The following is a 21,734-nucleotide window of genomic DNA, read 5'->3' as shown; positions in this document are numbered from 1 at the left end:
TTTTCAACCTGAGCATTTAAAACATTGTTCAGTTGTTTGATTTTTTTTTTTCCTCTTAAGTAAAACATAGAAACTGAAATTTTTCTTATCCATGTCCTATCAGTGGTTATATTTTTGGTTAAAAAACATTGTATACCCTCCTCTTCTTCTCTTGAATTGACTCTCTTGATGAGCCAAAGTCATAATTTCTTGATTTGTGAGAAATGGCTCTGTTAGCAAGCTATGACTATAATAAGAATTTGCACGGTTATTCATTCTTAAGTCACTTGATTCTTAACCATTAATTAGATGAAGCGTGATTAAAATAATCTTCATGATTTTATCTTTAATATGATGCTATGTTATCACCTAAAAGATCTAGAAGCGTGCATTTAAAATGTTCCTGCTTTTAACAGACATTTATCAAGTGCCTGCTATGTACCAGACTTTGAGCTATTTAGAAATGAAGGGAACTAATGAAACTGTTGTGGTGGGTTATTATGGTGAGGGATGAGTTTGTTGAAACACAAGAATCTTCTTCTGTGATCAATATTTTTAGATAATACATTCATACATCTTAAACTTGGAGATATCCATCCCCCTTTTCTGATTTTACACTTTAAAGGGACGTTATAAAAATTGAAGTGTAGTATAGGAAAGAGGCATCCACAGGGCAGTGCTCACTTGATTAATGAGTATCTTCAAATTTCATCAGTGTTTGCACCCCAAGGAGCTGCCCCTTCCTGGGGTTCAAGCCCTGTTGGAGGAATCTGCACCCTAGTTCTCTGACTGTGTTTGCTGAAAGCGCAGCCCCCGGTCGGTTGCTTGTCGCCAGCATGGCACTCCAGAGCCAGCTTCCTGCTTTCCTTTGTCCTCATTCCTGCACACACTAACCTTCCCATGAAAAGAGCCCCTCTCTGGAGTTTGGAGCCCATTACAGAGAAAGAGGGGGCGGGGGAGAGGGATTTCATGGTGTTAAACATTCCATTTTCGAAACACAAAAAAGGAGGCCCTATTTGAAATGGAGAAAGACCTTCTTTCCATTTCAGCGAGAAGTAGAGATGCTTTAATGTCATTCCCAGCTAAATGCAGAATAAGAGTGTGTGCACGCATGGGTGGGGGATAAACAATTAAAAAAGCCACCCCAAACTCTGTTGAAATAAGAGCTGTCTGTGCCTTCACAGGTCTGTAAACTGGAGAGGATGAAAGTGGCTTTTTTTCCCCGTTTGTCACTTCCCTCACGTGGCTGCCAGCATTATGCAAGTGTACAGGAAGGCAGGGTTTTTTTTTTTTTTAATGCATGCATGCGGATTAAGGTCAAGCCCCAAGTATCAGCCATGCAGCGGGCTCTCCCTTCCAGCTGCAGCCACAGAGCCTACCCACAGCCGCGAGATGCCTTAATTGAGACGTGCTGTCAAAGTGACAAACACATTTGCATACAGTCTACACTCTATTTATTTTCTCTGGAAAGGTCTACAGTCTGCTGTTGGTTGAACATTCTTAATCAGTTTGCTGTAAGTGAACTGCCAGCCAGCTCACTTGTGCCACAGCTTCTTCATTAAGTGACAGATTAGCGGCAGGGGGGATGGGCCAGGGAAACCCAAGACCCCTTTCTTTTAACTCTTTCCAGCTTTGCCCTGGTGCTAGCTTGGCCTTCAGTCCTTCCCTGGGTACCTGCTTTGATGAACCATTGACCAGAATAGGCAGTGTTTCTAGAGCACCTTCTACCGGCAGGCATGTGTTTCAGGGGCCGTACATTCTCAAAGAAGCCTTTTGAGTTCCATTTCAGAGTTTTTTGCCACACCCTCCTCTGTGTTCTATCTGTACTATTTTTTTTTTTTTTCATTTCATATTTTTCTTTAAACAGACTCCAACCTGACATTTATACTAATCTGACATTTTACTTTCTTAAGCAGTGATGTTGATAAACCCACAGATTATCAATACTGGCCCAATATTTTCATAAGGTCTATCTAAAAAAATAAGGTCCATCCATGTGTTACCTAAACTACTCATATAGCCCTAATAGTACATATTCTCCTTTTGGAAAACTTGTGTCATTTCTGCCATACCCTCTGAGGAAGAGGTCCTTAGCTGTATTTCGAGCCAGAGTCAGAGCTCAGGGACCTTCCCAGGACCATATTGCCAGCACAGGACGGTTCACCCCCAGAGCCCACTTCAGTTCCCTCACCAAGCAGAGACATCAGCTTCTGTTTGAAATGTCCAGTAAAGCTAATGTGTTCCAGAAAAATAATTTAAGCTAGTCAGACAGTCCACGCCAACCTCAGAAAGACCCTTGCCTTGAGTCTGTGTTCCTGTGGATTTCATTCTTTAAGAACAGTTAGCTTTCCACTGGGGGCAGAGACTAGTGAGGTCTTGATTACATTCATCCCTCCACCTTGCAAAGTTAGTGAAGCCAGCCAGGGGACTCCATGGAGACCTGTGGCCAGTTGCAGCAGGGTAGGGGGTGGCCTTTGCAGAGCCCTCAGGGGAGAAAAGGTACTTTCTTGCTTCTGCTTCACTGGAGCTTCTTCTTTCAAGATTATGACCGTTTCTCCCTTTGATTCTGCATCTGTTCATCCATGTGTAAAATAAATAGATAGATAAGTCCTTGTGGGATATAATAAGGGTGACAGACCAGCAAATGGACGCCCAACCCAGAGTGACGAGAACACTGAGAGAGGTGAGCTCAGGGCTCTCTGAGGGCCCCCACAGGGACATCCTCTTCCCCTGCAGGCCCATTGTCTGTGGACCTAAGCTGGGCCCTGTAACTAAAAGACAACAAACTGAACTCTCTAGCCTTTCATTTCTTTTCTAAAGCAGACATAATGTAACACCACTCACAGTTCATCATGAGCCATGTCGATGGTTCCAAACAAGGTCAAGTAAATGGATTTTTAGTTAGCCTCTGCATCCTTATCTAATTTCTTTAAAGAGTTCAAAAGTCTCTGACTTGAGAATATCTTTTCCTACCTTGGAAAATGTTTAGGTCTAAGGAGGCTGTAAATAACTTTTTTTCTCTCAAGTTCAGAATCAAATGAGAAAGAAAGCCCGGGAGACAGTCAAATGAGATAAGGATGCCAGTTTTTTGTTTTTTTACCAAGAAGCTAAAAAGAGAATATGGCTTTAGACCTGAAGCCAAATGGGCTTGCTCAAACCTCATCTCTGAATTGAAAAGACTGAGCTATGCCCCACAGGAAATGTGGGCAATTTCAGGTGGTGCCCAGGGTGCCTGTGCACTGGCATCTGTGTGTGTGTAGCAGGGCGGGGGGCGGGGGAGTGAGCACCAGGAGCACAGAGCATGCTCAGTTCCATCTCCCAGACTCAATGGAGACGCTCTCCCCTCCTGGCAGCTGAGAGCCAGAGGGCCCAGAGAGAACCTGAGGTGTCCCCATGCTTTTCTCTCCTGTATGAAGTAGGCCTGCTCTCCTCTCTGTGGCTGGGGAAGGAGTGAGGAAGCCCTGCCCTCCCCAGCAGGGTCTTGGTGCCCCTCAGCCAGACACCTTGCCTTAACTCTTCCCCCTCTGAGGAATTAGCAGAGGGAGCACCCCTTGGAAACTGCTGTGCTCCCTGTATTTAATTAGGTAGACAGGCTACTTGGTACTCATTCACTTCTGTACTCATCTAATTTTTTTTTTTTTAACTTAGAAGACATTTACATTTATTTTTACTTTCCCACATCACCAATTATGGGTGTGAGTGGCTTGTATCCCTATCGGGAAAATATGGCACTATCGAGTGACTATTGTATCCAATGGAGAACTCAGTCTTTGGTCACATCATTCAGGGCTCCTGGCTTTGGTCCCATCCACCCCTCTTTGAAAAGACCTATGTACTAATTTAGTTGAATCTTTTGTTTTCTTTGGCTGCACTGGGTCTTAGTTGTGGCACGGAATCTTCCTTGCAGCGTGTGGGAGCTAGTTCCCTGATAAGGGATCAAACCTTGGTCCCCTGCATTGGGAACACAAAGTCTGGACCACCAGGCAAGTCCTTAATTGAATCTTTGATGTCAAGTGGTAAGGAAGATGGTCCCATAAATATAGTACAGATGGGGAAACAAGCCCAGAAGACATTTGCTTGAATTAGGAGCTAATTCTTATTCCACCACCAGCAGCAGCCCTCTTCTCTCAACTGAGTTGAGCTCTCCCTCGCTGGCTTTGGGGACCGCACTGACAGTGGCACCCAGGGACACTGGGTTCTGGTCCTGGGCACGTGCTGCTGTGGGCCGTGGGCCTCGGCCAGAGACTGGGCCTTCTCAGGAGCTGGGAGGACAGGGCAGACCCACTCTGGGACCCGCTGCATTGTGTTACCCCTGGTTGATCCTACAAACAAAGTAATTGCCTGCTTTCCAATCTGATAGAATCCAAAAAAATGTGCACTGAAACGTGTCTGTTCTCCCAGTTGAGCAAAGCTTTCTAAACCTCTTTAACATAAAGTTTGAAAAGCCAGTTAAACCAAAGCTCAAACTAAGCGCTACCATGGCTTCTGGAGGCCTGGGATGGAGTGGTTTGGATACACCCTTAGGATCTGCTCCTGGAATGCGGTTGCCTGTTGTCTGTGCATGCGGAGAGTTCTGACTTTACAAGCGTGAGCCAGGCTGTTTAGTGCCAGGCTCACGCTGGGCTGGAGAAGCTGCCCTGCCAATGAATACCTTCCTGGCACCCTCAGCTCTGAGGAACCCCTCCACCCCATTGGGCTTAGAAGTCACACAACAATTCCCTTCAACTCCACCGTTGCCTCCCACACACCTCCAACCGAGGTTCTCATCCTTCCCGACACCTTACCCCACAGGCTGAGGGTACACTCCCACCCACACGGGCCCCTCCTCCTCCACCTCCCACCGCAGTGAGGTCCATCCAGGAACCCGGGTCTGCTCCCCACCACCCTGCCAAGCCTCTCCCTTCTGCCCCCTGACACTGCCCAGTCCCTCGCCTTCCACACCTCTGACACAGCAGTGGGTCAGGCTGTTACCACTCACTTGGACTGAGCCACAGCCTCCTAACTGACCTTCAGACTCAGCTGCGCTGCATCCCCATACAGCCTCACTTGACCCACACACCAGTGGCCGTGCCACCTCCCTGCCCTTCGCCTCCCCTGAAGGTTCCCCGTCACCCTTGACGTAGACCATGAGGCCCGTGATGATCTATCTGCCTGTCTGCCCTCAGAGCCGGTCCCTTGTGTAAATCCTCCCGACTGAGTTGGCTGCTCCTGTCTTTGTCCTACCTCAGAACTTGGCACATGCAGTGCATCTCACACAGCTTTGTAATCATATCTTTAATGCCTTCCTGTCTCCCCCAATGAGAATGTGAGCCTGGAATGTCCACCACAGGGCTTGGCACTGACCTGGCCTTCAGTAAACGTCTTAGGGTTTTATTATTTATGTGGATTTTTAAACTGATTAATAACTGATTATTGTTTAAGTACTTTCTGTGTATCCAGGTTATTTGGTTTTACTTCAGTTGCTATGCTTATAATTCCATTCATTTGGAAAAAAGAAAATGAATATTCCATTAGTGGTCAAAAGCAAATTCCAAATCATTTTCCATAAATAAGGGTTTTGTTTCCAAGTAGAGACAGATTTGTATTATAGGAATTTAGATCCTGTCTCATTCCGTTTTGTGTTTTTATGAGCTCCTAAGGGCTAGTCCTAAATGCCCCAGGAAAAGAGGGGAGGTGAGGGGGCTCTGGGACACCCCAGACTCCCAAAATGAGTGGACCTGGAGAGGAGGAGAGCTGGGGAGAGAGCAGGCAAGGGAAGGGAAGGTCCAGTGCCCCTTGAATTCTTCCCAGAAAGCAAAGATTTCATCTGTAAAAGAGACTAAGCTGTATAAACAAATGCAAAATATGAACTTGGATTTGTTTTTTTAAGCATCAAAGATATTCTTTGAAAAGTTCAGAGATCTGAAGATGGACTGGGATGTTAGGTGACATGATAGAGCTATTGTTGATGTCATGGTTTTTAGGGGCTTATCTTTATGCCTCAGGGGTGCACACTTCAGTATTTAGGTGACGTCTGAAACTTGCTTTCAGAATGGTATGGCCAAAAAATTACACACACACACATATGTAACAGCCATTCACAGAAAGAGAGAGAAAGTAAATATGGCACCACCACCCCAATGCCCCCAGGAGTTTAGCTGCTGAAAGGCAAAGGCTGATCAGCTGATGGAAGCAGTGTGGTTGAACATAAAGCATCAGGCAGCTCTGGGCTTAAATTTTCAGTTCTGGCACTAACAAGCTGGTAACCTGCCCTCAGTAACTTAACCTCGGTGAGATCAGTTTTCTCAGCTTGAAGGTGGGGATAATAATATTCACATCACAGGCCCTTATAGGGATTAAGTGAGGCGCTGTCTGCCTGGTTCTGTGCTGCACACGGGTGCTCAGTAAACATCGGTCGCTTCCTCCAGTGGAGCAGAAGCAGAGCCAGATGTCAGTCACCCACGGACAGGGCCTCCCAGCCAGCCTGTCTTCCCAGCACCCGTCACCCGGCGTCTCTCAGAACATACACCCCTCAGTGGCAGCCACCCCAGCTCACGCACACGTGTAACTGACCCACGTGCCTACGCTCTTGTGGAAAGTCAGCACTAAACCGAGGAGGGCTGGCATCGTGGGGCAGAGGGAGAGGCGCTGGGGACACAGCCAGGAGACGGTGCCCAAGTCTGACTCAGACACACGAGCGGCAGGGGCCAGGGCGCAGGCTGGGGCACCAGGCGTGAGTGAGAAGTGAACGCTGTGGTCTGCCGGTCAGAGTGCCTTCTTGGCCTGACTTACCAGCCGCGCCTGCACAGACCACAAGGCAGAGCCCTCTGCAGGCTGCCCCTTCAATCCCTGTTGTTTCCAAATCATATTTCCCCCTTTTCCATCACTCCTTTTTCCACTCTTTCAGCCATGACTTTGTGTGAAAAAGCAGGCACGTCTGGGGTGGTCTCCAGCTCCATTCCCTCCAGCTCCCGCTTGCCGGCGGCAGGGTGACTGGAGGGCAGCTGTGCCCTCAGCGCCGGCAGGCGGCTGCAGAGCTCTTTTGACTCACTCTCTGCCATCACCCACAGCGGTGTGGTCCCTTGTGGGTTTGTCACGTCTGTCTGGAGAGGGCAACTGGTGGGACACATGTGGCCTCACTTTCCCAAAAAGTCCAGGTAGCCCAGAGACAGCTTTCTGATGCAGAATTAACAAGGCCAGGCTTTGCTCCCATGAGCAGCCATGTTCGACTTCAAGAGGAAAAACTTGCCAATCAAAAAAGGGAGGTCAGATTCTGGAAATTCATAAGGATTGAGTTGAAAATCCAAGCAATTTCTTATTAAACATATGATGTTGCCTTCTCAGATAGTATTCCTCTTGCCACAAGGAGTTCAAGGGCTCCTGGCATGCCATGGAAAAGCTGAGCAATATCAGCAGCCAAATGAAAATCCAGGTTCAAAATTGCAATTTGCTTTCTTAACTCCACCACCTGACTTCAATTCAGCACAAGTTAGGGGGACTGCAGAGGGCTAGGGGGTAGTATCCACCCCGCTTCTGCTAGGTCTTGGGCACTTTCACAGCAGTTGGAGCTCCTCTTATGGTTGAAGAACAGTGAGGGAGTGGAGGGCGTCCGTGATGTTGAATTGCTCACCATGTGCCAGGCACCTCGCTGAGACCTGGAGAAGTGGGTCTGTGTCCCAGTTCAGGTGCCAGGCTGGACAGTTCCCACAGGCTAGCCCACTTAGTCCTTTCAGCCACGGCCGGGTCTCAGGTATTGTCTCCTCTGCAAGGCCCAGAGAGGTTAGGGGATTAGCCAAGGTTTACAACTCAGAAGCACAGTCAAGATTCAAAGCCATTTGTCTATTAATAGACCTCAAGTTCAAACCCCAGCTCTGTGCCAAAAACCCGGCAGTTTCCTGCTGGTTTTGTCGTGATGGGGTCTGTGCCACAGCCTAGGTGACCCAGGATCCCAGGATGTTGAACCACAGGTAATCCTTGTTCCTAGTTTCCTTCCAGACCCCAGGCCTTCTTTAATGTTTCTGGGCCTCAGTTGACACCAACACAAGAAAGCCGGTATCCTGCACCTGGTGTACACTGCACACCAAACCCATCACTAGACACGAAAGGCAACTGGGTACTTTCTTGGGGTTTGCATGCAAGGTAGAAACTGGACATGTGTAGGGCTTAGTACTTAGGGGTGGCAGGAGCTAGTCCAGTCCCCAGGACCAGGGAATCTATGTCAGTTAGGTTACTTTGTTTGCAAGGGACATGAACCCCAAAAGAGAAATTGTTTCCTCATACCAGCTTCAAGTATGGCTTGATCCAGACATTAAATCTCATCAATCAGACCCGTATTTGGCTGCATTTGGCTTGGCCTCCTCTGCTGGTGCCGTTCTCGGGGGACTTTCCCTTCCTTGTGGCCAGGTAGCTGCAGCAGCTCCTGGCCATAACCTGCCAGGAGCAAGACAGTGGGAGAGAGTCACTTCCTAGTGACTGCCGCAGAAAGCATGGGGTCACATGCTGGTCTTAGAGTCCGTCATCGTGGCCAAGGGTTCCCTGGGTGCCAGGGGTAGGGCTCTTCCTGAAACACACACTAAGACATGAAGGAAGGGTGGTTCCTGGAAAGGAAATCAGGGGGCCTGTTATCCAAAGGGCAAACAGATTAAACCGATAAGTGTGCACAGAGGCCAAACAGGAGCCATCGTCCCAGGCCCTTGTCCTCCTGTCTGATGACAGAAAAGTTCATACACAGAGCAGTGAGCAATCTTGAAATCAAGAGCATACATGGTAGAGAATCAAGGTCAGAAGTCAACCAGGCACCAGATAGAGAGGGGACAAGTGAGCGCATGGCAGGGAGGCATGTACAGGGGTACACTCAGGGCTCACAGGTTACAGAGATGGACACGGTTGCCTGTGACAGCTTCCAGGGAGTGGGGTGTGCCAGGCAACCAGGGCCCAGGAGCGGAGAAGGAGCCAAGGTCACTTGTTCAGCAGATAATCATGGATACCCATTCTGTTCCACACCTGTGAAAACGCTGATGATCACACGGCCATACCCTGCCTTCAGGGGGCCCACAGTGTCACAGTGAGTGATTTAGCGTCATCCTGTGGTCAGAATCCATCTGGTGTGTGATCATGTCATGGGCCGTCTCAAAATTCCTTTTTGTTTGTTTTAAACATCAACCAGTTTGGTTTGAGGGGGGGTGACTCCCCGCCAACATGCTCAGGAGGCGCCCATCACCTCATCACTGCTGACTTGCTGGAGATTCCTGTAGAGTAGATGCAATGTTTAATGAACACCCTTGCTCTTCATCAGCTTCAAGGACTGGGCAGAGAGCTCGTTGTCCTAGTTTATGTGGAGCAGCTTTCTTCAGGCCATGTCTCAGATACTTGGTGAAGGTTCTGAACCTGAGAGACCAAACACAGCTGCCGTTGTAGCCTGTTCTAGAATGGGGTAGCAACTGACTTCAGTTAAGCCCTGGAATTCCCTATGCCTTGTCCACGCACTCCCCATGGCTTTCTCTGGCCAGTTGCAGTAGAGGATTCTTGCCTTCTAAACCGTTCCTTTGGCCCAAGGTAGAGCCTCCAGAAAGGTCCAACTGAAACACACCAAGGAATGGAAATCAGGCCACCTGGCAGGAAACTGGTGGTTGGATGAAGTTCGAGTCCAACAAGGCAGGAGTTCTGAACTGGGCTTCCCACCAAGGGAGCTGTCTGTTGTCCTCCTTCCCTTGGACCGAGCTCTTCCCCAGCTCTGGCCTGTCCCCTGACTCCCCACTCTACGGGGAACCCAGCTACCCCTGTGGTTTCCATCATTTTCTTTGCTCTGGCAGCTCCAGTGTCTGCTTTTCATCCACTCCTGTCTCACAAGCTCCATTCACTGCACTGTCTTAGGCTGTCCTTGGCCTTCCCCAGACCTGCCCCACCTTGGTTCCACTTGGGCATCAGTCCCACTATGCCCATGCATCCGTCATATCCCAGGGGTTGCCCGTCACTCTCGTCTGCTGATCTGGGAGGCACAAGGGGCATCAGAAACATCAGCAAGTAGTGAGATAGGCGAGCCCTTGAGCCCTCTGGAATGGGGGTCCCTCTCCAGGAGTCCCTCCCCAGGCACGGACATGCTGGATGATCAGGAGGACGTACCCAGTCCCCCAGACCCCTCCCCGAACCCTGCCCACAGCCGGGCCTGCTGGGCTGGAGGCACCTGTGTCCATGATGTCAGGCCAGTTCCTTCTCACCCACAAGACTCTGCTAAGTGTCCCCACCCGGGGCAGGGTCCCTGCCTCTCCTGAAGTGCCCAACACAATTCCATATTCATGCCTTCACCCGCTGTTTGTGGGTATCTGCTCCAGTCCAGGCCCCGATCTGGTGCTAGGGGACCCAGAGACAAATCTGCTCCTACTGTCTCCAGTGCAGCAATGTCCTTCCTCTTCTGTCCAACTAACAAAATGCCATCAACCTCTCAGGGCCCACAAGGCTCCCTGACTCCTCCCAGGAGAGCCAGCCCCTCCCGGCTCTGGACCAGCACTTTCCCTGTGCCAGGCACACTGTCCCCAGACACGAATAGTGGCCACCTCCTCCCCGTGACCTTAGCAGCCTCCTAGGGCCTGTGCAGATGAGTTGCCCAGGGAGTCTAGGGAGCGACTGAGTGGTGAACACTGACTACACAGAAGGCCCTGAGTCATGCAGAGGGGAAGGCAGCTCTGTGCACTCCCCATGCCCTTGAACCGCCAGTCAGTTCAGAGAACAGGAGAGACCAAAGAGGGGAGGGCTAGCTGTTGTTCCGCAGGCCTGTGTTCACTTGAGGACCCCTGCGTGTAGTGCCGTGCGAGTGCAACAGGCCTCCTGCGTCCCCCAAGTCTGTCTGTGTTCAGCAGTGTGACAGCGGGGCCTCTTTGCCAGAGGACTGACCAGAGCCCAAAAGCAGCATTTCTTTTAAGGTCTGTGCTGGAGCAGCTCCCTGCCAGGGAGAGACTGAGCCCAGCAGGACAGGAGCAGGAAATCTGATTCAGCGAGACCAGAGGAGGCATTTTCTCAGATTAGAATTCTCTGTGCCAAAGGTGGAGAGTTTATCCCAGCAGGGAAGGGGAAATAAAACATAATATATTGGAAATAAATTCTATCCCACAAGCATGATCCTCCAGGAGAGTCAGCTCAGTGTCGCTGGCGGTCCCTACCCCGCGGCCATGGGAGCGCTGTGCCAAGAGCTCCCTGTCGCCTTGTCCCCCATCAATCCCTGAGCCCTTTTGGGGATGAAGTGAATGATTAACCTGGCCGTGCTGGAGGGGGTGGGATGGGAGGTGGTGTGACAAGGGCTGCCTGGGAGGTGACAGGATGAGGAGGGGTCAGATGGGTCACGTTGGTTTTCATGCTCATGCAGACCTACTCGTGGAAGCCAGGCCCCTCAACAGGTGTCACCTCCCTGAGTCTTCTCAACATCCTATGACATCAGTACAGTTGTTATTATCCCCAGAAAGCTGATGCTCAGAGAGGTCAAGCAACTTGCCCGAGATCACACTGTACGTGGCAGAGCGAGACTTCCAAACCAGGCCTCCCTGACGCTGGAGCCCAGGCCCTCCCTCACTGTACCTCTCTCATCGAGGCTTCTGCCTCAGATCTCTCTGGTTCCTGGGGTAACTGGCTGTGGCTGCCAGTGGTTTGGGACATGCTTAGAATCCAGCAGTGCGGCTTAGGGTGGCTAAGGAGGTCAAGGTCACTGTTCTGTTTCTCCCCAGAATAAACCTAACAGAGCCCCGAATTTCTTCACACAGGGGTAAGAACACCAGCGGTGCTGCCCTTCTGAGTGCCTGCTGGGTGCCGGGCAGTGTGATCGGTGGGTGTTTGCATTTTCTCACATCATCTTCCCCAGACTGATGCAGGAAGGACCATGACTGCCCCAGTTCTCACTGGGGTCCGGGACCTTACCCTAATCCCCTGGTTGGCAGGATGGATTCAGATTCAGGACCCCGCCTTCTTCCACCACACCGCTCAGCTCGCTGGACCTGGGTCAGCTTGGTGGCAACAGCAGCAAAGGCGGCCTTGCCAGCCTCCTGCCCACTCGACCTGAGATGGCACTGACTGTGTCCCTAACTCCGGCCATTGTTTTTGCCGGCTTAGTTTTATTGTCGGTCTGCTTAATTCCATGTCTTCTGGAATATCAAATCATTTTGTTTATACTATAAAGAATTTTAAAATATAATAAAAGTACTAGAAGAGAATATGTAAAAGGGACTTCTCCTAAAGGATCGCTGATTATATCTCACTTAACATGCGAAGTGTTGGGGGATTAACATTGCCTTGAAGCAATGTAAACTGTATTTTTGAGACCTTACTGCCCATCAGCCATATGGTTCCATGGTCACAGCCACCTGGTCGCCCTCCTTGGGATGTCCTGGTCCCTCACCCCTTCTCGGTGGATCCCTGTTTTCACTCTCTGGAGAGGTTGATAGCGAACGTTTCCAGAGGGGCAGTAAGTTGACCTTTGGCAAGATGGTGCCTGAGGAGGCAGCTGGGTAAAGCGATTAGCAGAAGGCAGGAGACGGTGGTGCTCCAGGACAGAGGGGCACCTGCACCCCTGAGCTGTCTACCAAACACCTTCCATTGCCCAAGCCGTGATGACCAGCTAAGAATTCTCCCCCTGCTGCCCTCCTGTCTCTGTGGTTAAAAAAGCTGATGCCGGGCAGAACCCTGAGTTACTTTTTTATGCCCTCAGCGCCTTCTTTCACTTATCCAGTGTACTATGAGGCATGTTGGATTCCAAGCCCTGTCCAAGTCCCCAGGGTCACAAAGGCATGAGATGTGTGTCCTGCCTTCTTGGCACTCTTTGTCTGGGAGACACAGTGAACAAGCCATATGCAAAGAGAAAAGCTAGTGGATATAGGTGTTCTGACTGGAGAGAAGTCCTGAGAATGTCTGGGGAGACCAGGGGTGCCTTCTCAGTGACTTTTCTGCTGAATCTTGAAAGATAAGTTGTACATCAGGTGGAGCCAGAGGAGGAGGGCATCCCAGGTAAAGAGAATGACATAGCAAAGAGGAGGAGAGTCCCAACTCTTCAGAGAAGCAGGGGCTAGTGTGGGGCAGGGAGAGGCCAGGAGGTAGCTGGGGAGGGCCAGGAGTCAGACTGCAGAGGTAGTTGGTGACCAAGCCTTGGGGCAGCTTGAATGGTATCTCTTGGGTGTCAGGAGCCAGTGCGGGCTTATATTCGAGGGAATGGCCCCTGGAGGATCCACTCTGAGCTGCTGCAGGAAGGGGAGGAAGCAGGTGAGACAACTAATGGCACTGCCAGCATTCTGGCAAGAGCTCATGGATGTGAAGGTGAGGGGACGATGGGAAAGAGGTCCAGGAGACCAGACAGACAGACACCGCAGTCCACTGGATGCCCTCCCTGGGAGCTGTTGTCTTCACCGTGGAATGGCACAAGGCTGGCTGCTGGCTGCATTTCTCTCCTCCAGCCAGCATGCTCTAAAGGGAGGTTTGAGGTGCAGCCTGCAGTGAAAGCTGCGTGTGTTAGGATGAACGGGATCACTGGAAAGGCTCTGTGGAGAGACAGAGTGGCCAGCTGGGCAGAGACAAGGTACCTCCAGCCTCACTGTCCTGCTTTTTCTGCGGGACTGTCTTCCATCCGCCTTCCTTTCCCCCCTCACTCTGGGGCCTGTAACCAGGGTACCCATGGCTTACTCTCACCCCATGCCCCATCCCATAGCGAGGAAGGTTAGAGCTCCTTCTTGCTGGGTTGCCAGCTCTTCAGCATCCCAGGGCATTTCTGCCAAGGATGATGTACAATATTATGCTAAACCAGCTTTATGGGCAGCCTCTTAAAATGCAAGCCTCTGCCCGTGATGGATGGAGAACATCCAGTTGTTTAGCCAACCACTTACAGTTTGTTGCAAACCCGTAAGAACCACACAGGGGTGTCTTGTTAGGCTTGTTACGCCAAGGACCCCATAAATAAATAGCAGAGTGTGTCTTGGTACATCAGGGCTGGAGTATGGAAATAGAGGCACTGCATAAATAATACATACTTACAAAATAAATACATCAGTACGTTAGCGTGAACAGCCATAACCAAACCACCCTGCGTAACAACCAGGAGAAGCTCCGGGGCCCGCCATGTGATTGGCTGCCATCCATCAGTGTGCATCAGCACTTGAAATGACCACCGAAGGGAGGAGGTCCTCCTGCGTGCTGACCTCGAGGTCTTGGAGTCGAGGCAGGTGGTGAGATTGCAGGTGGGCGCCCTGACGCGCAGCTCTGCCGCCAAGGTGTGCAGCCTACCACGGCCGTGTGTTCCTGCAGCTGGCTTAGGGTCTGCCGCCAGCAGAAGGCTGCTGAGCACCGAGGAGCGGGATGTGAGGGGCTGTACCTCCAGGAAGACAGTCGGCTTGCGGGGGAATCGGATTTTCTCATTATGCACATTCACTCAGGCTTAGGAGTTGGTGGGTCGACTTTTCAAGGGACTCTCACCAGAGCCCTGAAACTTTCAGGTTGGGCTGCGTTTTCAGAAGGTTGGTTTCCCATCTCCCACTGCCCCCTTCTCGAGTCGTGAACCCCACTGGGCATCCGGCTCCAGCATCCGGAGCTCCAAAGAGGCAGCTGACAGAATGGCCACGGGAGTGGGTGCCCCTCCCCTTGGTTGTAATGGCACAAGACTGGATTTCAGTATTTTAAATGAAAAATATATGCAGTTAGCTGTGCGCTGACAATGTCCTTGAGGATTTGACAGTGAGATTTTCCAGCAGTTGGTCTTCGTTAGGATCCTGGCGGTGTTTAATAAGGCAGTCGAACTGCTGGCACCTTGGGCTCCTGTTTGTTCTCCGAGGGCTCTGGGGCTGCTGCGGTAAGCACATCGACCAGAGCTGATCATTACAAGGGCGTACGCCACCATGAATAAAAATGTCACACGTTTTCCCATCTCACAGCGGTACAAAATGTCAGTCCTGTCAAACACACGTTGCAGGGAGCTGTGTGCAGTCCGTACAAATTGGAGAGCTGCATATCCCCCCAGCCTTCTGATATTCTTCATTTGAAGCTGAAGAAAAACAGTTGTTAACCTATTAGCTAGGATTTTAAACTCTGCTGAGGCGGTGGAGGGCTAGACTTTGACACAGATAGAAATGTATTCCAGGGTCCAGGAATTTTAAAACCAGGATCTCCATCCATTTGTTCTGAGGGAAGAGAGGGGGAAAAAAAAACCCATCTCTGTCTGGCAAACCTGACTGTCTTTAACAGACATGGGGGAAATTTGACATGAAATATATGGGGGGTATTTCACATCTAAGCTTCCCACCTGTGCATTCTCCTCAGAAAGTCTTGCTCTTTGGGGTGGCCTTGGGCTCAACCCGTTAGACCGGGATGCCTGTAGGTTGGGAGTTTTTGCTGATCAGAAGCAGGCCGTTCCTGATCAGAAACATCGCCAGCTTAGTGGACAGCAGCATTCAGTGACAGGATGACAGCCAGTTGGTCCACATCGGTCAAATGCTGGGCGACGGTCTTGCTGACCATTTGAGGCTAGTCCCGCGGTCTTGGGCAAGCATCTACTTTGCACTGACCATGCACAGGCCTTGCACCTAGAGCCCAGGATCCTGACGTGACCAAGATAACCATGGCACTTGTGAAGAGCCCCTTGTCTTTAGCAGAGGGACAGAAGAAAGAAGCCTAGCTGCATCCAGTCAGAAAGAGAGGGACAGCGTCTGGGAAGGGGACAGAGGCTTGAGGGAAGAGCTGAGCCCACCAGGTCGGCAGGTGTGGGGAGGGCACACAGAGCGAGCATGTGCCTTGGGAAGGGCTGTGGCACAGAAGCACAGGGCAGCCCCTTGTGGGGCTGGACAGGGGGGCTGCCTTTGGTATGATGGGACACGGAGCTGGTGGGCCAGGGACCGGATCTTGAATAGCCTGTCGAGGACTGCCTACAGGATGTGACCAGTCCCCCAAGCTGTGGGTGGGCTGGGACGGGGGCTGCCGGTGGCAGGGTGAGCCATGTGGAAGCTGTCATAATCACCGGACTCCCTTTCTGGAGAATCACAGGATTCTGTGCAATTCTGTCTGTACAACTGCAGAATCAGGAGAAGATGTTTATTTTAATTTCCTAGCAGTGTACTGCTTGGGGTAGACATCATTCCTGAGATGATAAATTAGCCTTGGTTTTGCTGAGTGGGCCCTGGCCCTTAAACGTACTGAGCAAACCCTCCCCAAGTCAGGATGCAGGCCTGGGGACATGTAGGTGGCTGCAAAGACGAACATGTCTGTGTGGTCAGAACAGACCTAGCAAGGCAAAAAGCTCAAGGATACAAGGGGTAGGGGGAAGAACTCCACCAGGAGCAGGGAGCACCCTCATCCTCAAGGGGTAAATTTCAGCATCTTCCTCTGCCATTTGTGCATCAGGTCTGATGGAAGGAGTGTGGGCTTCTTTGGGGTCAGACTTAACCTGAGTCTGGAGCCCGGCTCTGCCACCTGTTAGTGGTGGGGCCTGGGCAAGTCACTGAGCAGTGCAGCCTCAGTTTCTTCATCTGCCAAATGGGGAGTTTTACCTTCTCTGCAGGGTTGTTGAGATCACTAGAGACCTTCCAGGTAGAACTTCTAAAACAGAACCTGGAACACAGCAAGTGCCTCAAAACAGCCACCCACCCCCCCACCCGCCACTGCTATCAGAGGGGGATTCTCCCTCCCAACATCTGGAAGCCCCTCCTCGCATCGCCCCCTCCTGGGACTGTCACCCAGGCACCCTTGATGGCATCCCAGATGGCTGCCCCGCTGTGGGTAGCAGTGGAGCCCCCGCCCCTTGCTCCTGTCTGGGCAGAGAATGGCACGCGTCAGCAAGGCTCCTGGCCCCTGCCCAGCCACGGCCACATCTGCTGCCCGACCTCAGGCCGCCAAGGGATGCCACCGATTGAGGCCGAGCAGCTGCACCTGACTAAAGACAAAAGGCCCCCCCTTCCCCTGCCCCACTGCTGGCCCTCCTCCCTCCCCCGCCTCTGTCCCCCAAGCGGCCGGGGTCACCCGGCCCCCTCGCTGCCTTCCCTCCCAGCTGCCTCGCCGCTTTTGTTCAGCATGTGAACTTCCCCGTCAGCCGAGCTCCTTGCACGGGAAGTAATCAGGGATCTTGACAAGGCTTCAAACCACAAATGCCACTACAAATTAACCAGCACCACTACAAAATACTACTCCTGTCAACATCGGGGAAGAATGCTTCGCTCTCAGGACCAGGCGAAACCGTCTCTCAGCTCAGCTCTCACTCACGGGCCCGGTGGAGAGAATGGCCTCGCAAGGTGACTTGTTGAGGTGGCTGAGTCCCTGGCGGCCTCTCTCCAGGGACACCGGCTTCCAGACCCAACGGCAGGCGCTTCGGCTTTTCTTCGAGGGCCACATTCAGTCCCCAGCCCCCCATCGAGGCTGCCTGAGGAAGGTTAGCCATGGGCACATGGGACCTGTCTCCAGAGTCTGACAACCAGCGCTCGAAGGCCAGCCCCACCAGCTTCCTAGTGCAGTGTGCCGACTCAGGCAGGAGAGGTCACGGCCGCACCTCTGTCTGGAGCTTTAGAACTGACTGGGATATACTGGGTAACCCCTGGCCTGTCGAGGGTGCTCCAGGGTGCGGCCCCGCCCCGCCTCCCGCTTCCACGAAGAAGCACCTTCCCTCACTGTGTGTGCAACAGGATGGAGACTTCTCACTCAGCTCTGACGGGGAAGTCCATCCCACACAGCATCTTTCAGTGAGCACCCTCCCAGATTAGAGCCTGGAGCTGAGGGTTACTTCTACAGATTCCGCAGGGCCCGAGGACCCTGGGATCCCCCCGAAGGGCCCAGGGCCTGGCCAGCACTGTCGGTACAGAGCACGTGCTGTAGGACACCAGCGCAGTCTTCTCCGGCACCCTCGCTGGCACTCTGAAGTGGAGGCAAGCATTTGATCCTCCCCAACAAGCAGGATCAGCTCTATCAAGTGTGGACGAGAGGATTCAAGATAATGACAGGAGTTGGGGGACAGGCGAGAGCTGTGCCTGAGAGAGCTGGTTGGGCATTTCAAAGGAGACACTCCACACAAATATAGCTTCAATACACTCCTTTCTGGAGGACTATCAAAAGAAGCCCTCTTTTATTTCCATACCTTGCATAATAGTGGCTCTCCCTTCCCGAGGAGTAGAGGAGCCTTGCTCTCAGCCCAGAGGCCCTTTGTAAAGCCACAGAAAGCTTTGTCTTCCTCTCCCAGCCGGGGCCGTTTCATGCACAGGTCAGAGCATTGATGTAGCTACTAGCCAGGAAAATTAACCAGGTGAACTCTTGCCTCGTTAAACAGTGACGGGGTTTAATTGTGAATTTTCTGTTTCACCCTGTCCATTGCTGGCAGCGGATGTGGTTGGGGCATGTCCCCGGGACAGAGAAGTCCCCAGCATCTCCCCTGCCTCCCCACTGATGCCAGGGCCTCCTCTGGGTGGGTAGAGGAAAATCTGACAGAAATGGGACAATTCAGGACACCATTCAGACCCAGAGGATCTGAGACCCCCTTTAAGGCTGACCTTGGAGGCCACCATTCTTATGCCTCCAGCCACCGTTGCATGCACCCCACCTTCTCTGGCCCCTGGAACAGGAAGTGTGGAGGCCCTAGTTGCCGCCCTACCCCAAGCTTTGCGTGCATATCCCTCAGCCTTCAGTGAAGCTGCTCGGCATCTCTGGTCATCCTTCCCCAGACCTCTGGTCCCTGCTTGCAGTCTAGCCTGTTGCCTCACTGACTTTGACATTTCACCTTTGCGTGGCCTTAGGTAGTACGTGTCTCCCCTCTCTGAGCCTGCTTTCCCAGCAATGAATTGGGGAGACTGATTCTGACCTTGAAGGAATGTTGAAGGGATGGTCCAAGGTGTGTCCTCCTTAGGGACTGGGAAAATCCATGCATTGGTTCTGGAACAGCCGACCCCTCCCACGTCCATCACAGGACCAGTGCGTGATTAACGTGAGATGAGCTCTTTGACCCTCATCCACTGCTCGGTGTGACCCTGGGCAAGTCTTGCCTCCCCTCGTCTGTGAGATGGAGTCATGACCCTCGTTCCTGGCATGAGGCTTCCTGGGCTGGCAAGTAGTACACTGCCGAGGCGTCAGTTCACAGCAGGCCACAACAGCTTTGGGCTCTGCGCCCCCTCGCAGGCTGCCCCCGCCTCCTGCTTTACTATCTGCCCAGGTCTGCGCCCAGCAGTGAAGCGTTCTCCACCCTGCAGCCCCATGCTGGGTGCCCGCTCGTCCATGCCACCCAGGTAATTAAGTTGATATTCCAACACAGCTTCCCCTCCTGACCTTTTGGAAACAATGTGTTTTGCTGCATCAACAAATTAGCTGCAAATCAGATGCTGTTCTCATCAATGTGGGTTTCATAGCCAATGAACATACTCACCTGGTCCCCACAGCTGACAGATATAAACGCCGAGGGCCAGGCAGAGACTGGCAGAGGTCAAAGAGTCCCTCTCTTCTCTGGGACTTCGTGTCAGTCACACTTTGGGGCTTACCGGCTCATGTCCACGTCTCCCAGCAGTCACGTGGCCAGCTGGTGAGTTGACAACATGGAGGCCTAGACAGGCCACAGCTGGAAGAGAGTATCTGTCCTTAGGAGCCTACCCAACCTCCTCCCATCCATCTTCTACGGCAAGAACACCAAAGGCCTCTGATATGTCCCTTCCTACCTGAATTCTTCCCACTGCACTCAGGAGAAAACCCATACTCCTTAAGCTGGCATTTAAGGCCTTAAATTACGTGACCTCCACAGGCCATTCCTCCCAACCTACCCCATCCTCATATTCACCCTCAGTCTTGCTGGATCGCTGTGGTTCCCGTCTCGTGCACTTAAATTCTGTACTCCCCCGCCATCAGATAGAAGAGCCCCTCCGGTGCTTCCACACACCTCAGCACCCCTCTCTCCTCTGTTATAACCCCTCCATCAGAGTGGGAACCCTCTGAGGGCAGGACTGGGTCTTATTCAGGACTGTGCCCTTCACCTGTACAAAATATACTCCATTGTTTGTTGAATGAATCGAGACAAGAATCTTCTTTGGAAAGCACTGGAAAGAGATGCTAAAATAAGGAAGGAAGGCGAGGATGTCAGTCACTCTCTCACCAGCCTGCTTTCTAAGGCACAGATCTCCTAACAGCAGAGTAGAAAGGATATGGAGTAGAAAAACCAAATCAGAAAGGATTCCAGATGACTTTGGAAGTTTCGGTTGACAAGGATAGTACAATGAACTAAGAAAACCTGCTTGTTTTAGTTCCTGCTAATAGCTCGGTGACCTCATGTTAGTCACTTAACCTCTCTGGGCCGCCTCTTCTGCAGGGAAATAACCTTCCTCTAACTTGCCTCACCAGGGAATGTGAGGCTCAAAGGAAAGAAGAGAAGTAGAAATGCTTTGAAAGGAAAATACATCATGTAAATAGAAGAGATTAGTAAAACCCAGTCCCTTTCAACAGTGCCCTGCTCAAAGCACGCTTCCTTCGAAAGCCAACATCCTGGCGTTCACAAGACTCTTCTGGGAAGACTTGTGGATTTAAGGGAGGGACAGAGGATCGGATGTTCTCATTTCATCAGCAGGTTGCCGGACCAGAGCCTCCCACAGCCGGGATGCCCTCCTATAGCATCCTCATGCCAGTGCTGGTGACTCTGGAGTTATTTCCATTTTACAGAAGACTTAACTGAGGCTTAGATTGAATAACATGCCAAATGGCAAAGCCAGGATTGAATTCAACTAGAAAATTACAGAGCCAAGTCATGAACATGAGTCTTTCCAAAGTCTATTTCTTGGGGTTTTAGCAATGCTTTTTGTACTCTAAGAAAGGTATTTTTCTGAGAAGTAGGTCAAATTCCATTGAATCATACACCCCTTAAGGACAGACTCTATCCTGTTCTCCTGAATCCCCAGGCCCTGGCCCCAGACAATTGTTCCATCACTGCTCACGGAAGGGATCTTTGCACTCTGGGAGAGTGAATCTGCATCTGGACTCCACGTGACTTTCAGAAAGGCGGGTGCTTATGTTGGCCACTGAAACCTCCAGTGCCCCCACTGGAGTGCCAGATCAACTGCTGAACAGAACTCTTCTTAGCCAAAGATTGCCAAAGGCCCAGCCTTTTTAAACTCACTTAAGAACCAGCCGTCCATGTAGCCAGGGAATTGAGGATCGCACGTGACGTGATTTCTCTGTAAAAGTGCCTGGACCTCTCAATTCTCTGCTCCAAGGCTCTTCTGGTTTGGTCTCCTCTTGTGCAGCTGTGGGAGGGGCCCTGGATTTACAGTCAAGAGGCCTGAGAGCAGGCCACTCTCCCTCCCTCCAGTCTGTGTCCCTATCCATGGAAGGATAAGCTCCTGGCACTAGAGCCATGGAAGAAGCAGACAAGGCCACCTGAACCTGGGACTTAGAGCGTGGGTGGGGTTGGTGTGGGGGTTCCAGTTTACTGAAATGACTTTCACGGAGTCTGGCCAGCAATGTGCAGTCCTCCCGGGCCTTACCTCAACCTATTGTAGCCCCACATTCAGTCACTCCCTGATTCAGCTTCCCGAGCACTGGAGCCATGTTCTAGAAAACAGTGTGTTAAGTTGATTTTTTTCCTAGCTTCCCTCTGCACCCTCTCCTCCCCACTAAGTCACCACCACTCCATGCTATGGCCTGTTCTAATTGTCCCCAGAGGACTCATCTCTCCTCAGCCTGTGTCCCCCGCTGTCATGCCCCCCAGCATATTTGGGGAACAGCAACCACTACAGCTCAGCAGCGCTCTCACCCTCTCCCCTCCAAGAGGCAGAAGCTTCTTAGCAGTGCCTTGCCCTCGGGAAGCT

General features: G+C 51.6%; 1 protein-coding gene across 7 annotated transcripts in view; it reads left to right on the top strand.

Annotated features, from left to right (window-relative positions):
• Window positions 1-21,734, top strand: part of DENND1A (DENN domain containing 1A) — a 531,039-nt gene that overhangs the window by 478,416 nt on the left and 30,889 nt on the right. Inside the window, exon 20 of one of the 7 annotated variants that reach the window (XM_059891202.1) lies at window positions 11,709-15,153. The exons of the other annotated variants lie outside the window; for them this stretch is intronic. Coding sequence (XP_059747185.1) covers window positions 11,709-11,714 — 6 coding nt within the window. The 3' untranslated portion in view covers window positions 11,715-15,153. Of the gene's footprint in view, window positions 1-11,708; window positions 15,154-21,734 lie in introns of those variants that run through there. 7 annotated transcript variants of the gene reach the window in all.

This window comes from Bos taurus, chromosome 11 (assembly GCF_002263795.3).
Source record: "Bos taurus isolate L1 Dominette 01449 registration number 42190680 breed Hereford chromosome 11, ARS-UCD2.0, whole genome shotgun sequence".
Lineage (NCBI taxonomy): Eukaryota > Metazoa > Chordata > Mammalia > Artiodactyla > Bovidae > Bos > Bos taurus.
Note: the sequence above shows the minus strand (reverse complement) of the source record. Positions and strands in the feature narration are given on the sequence as shown.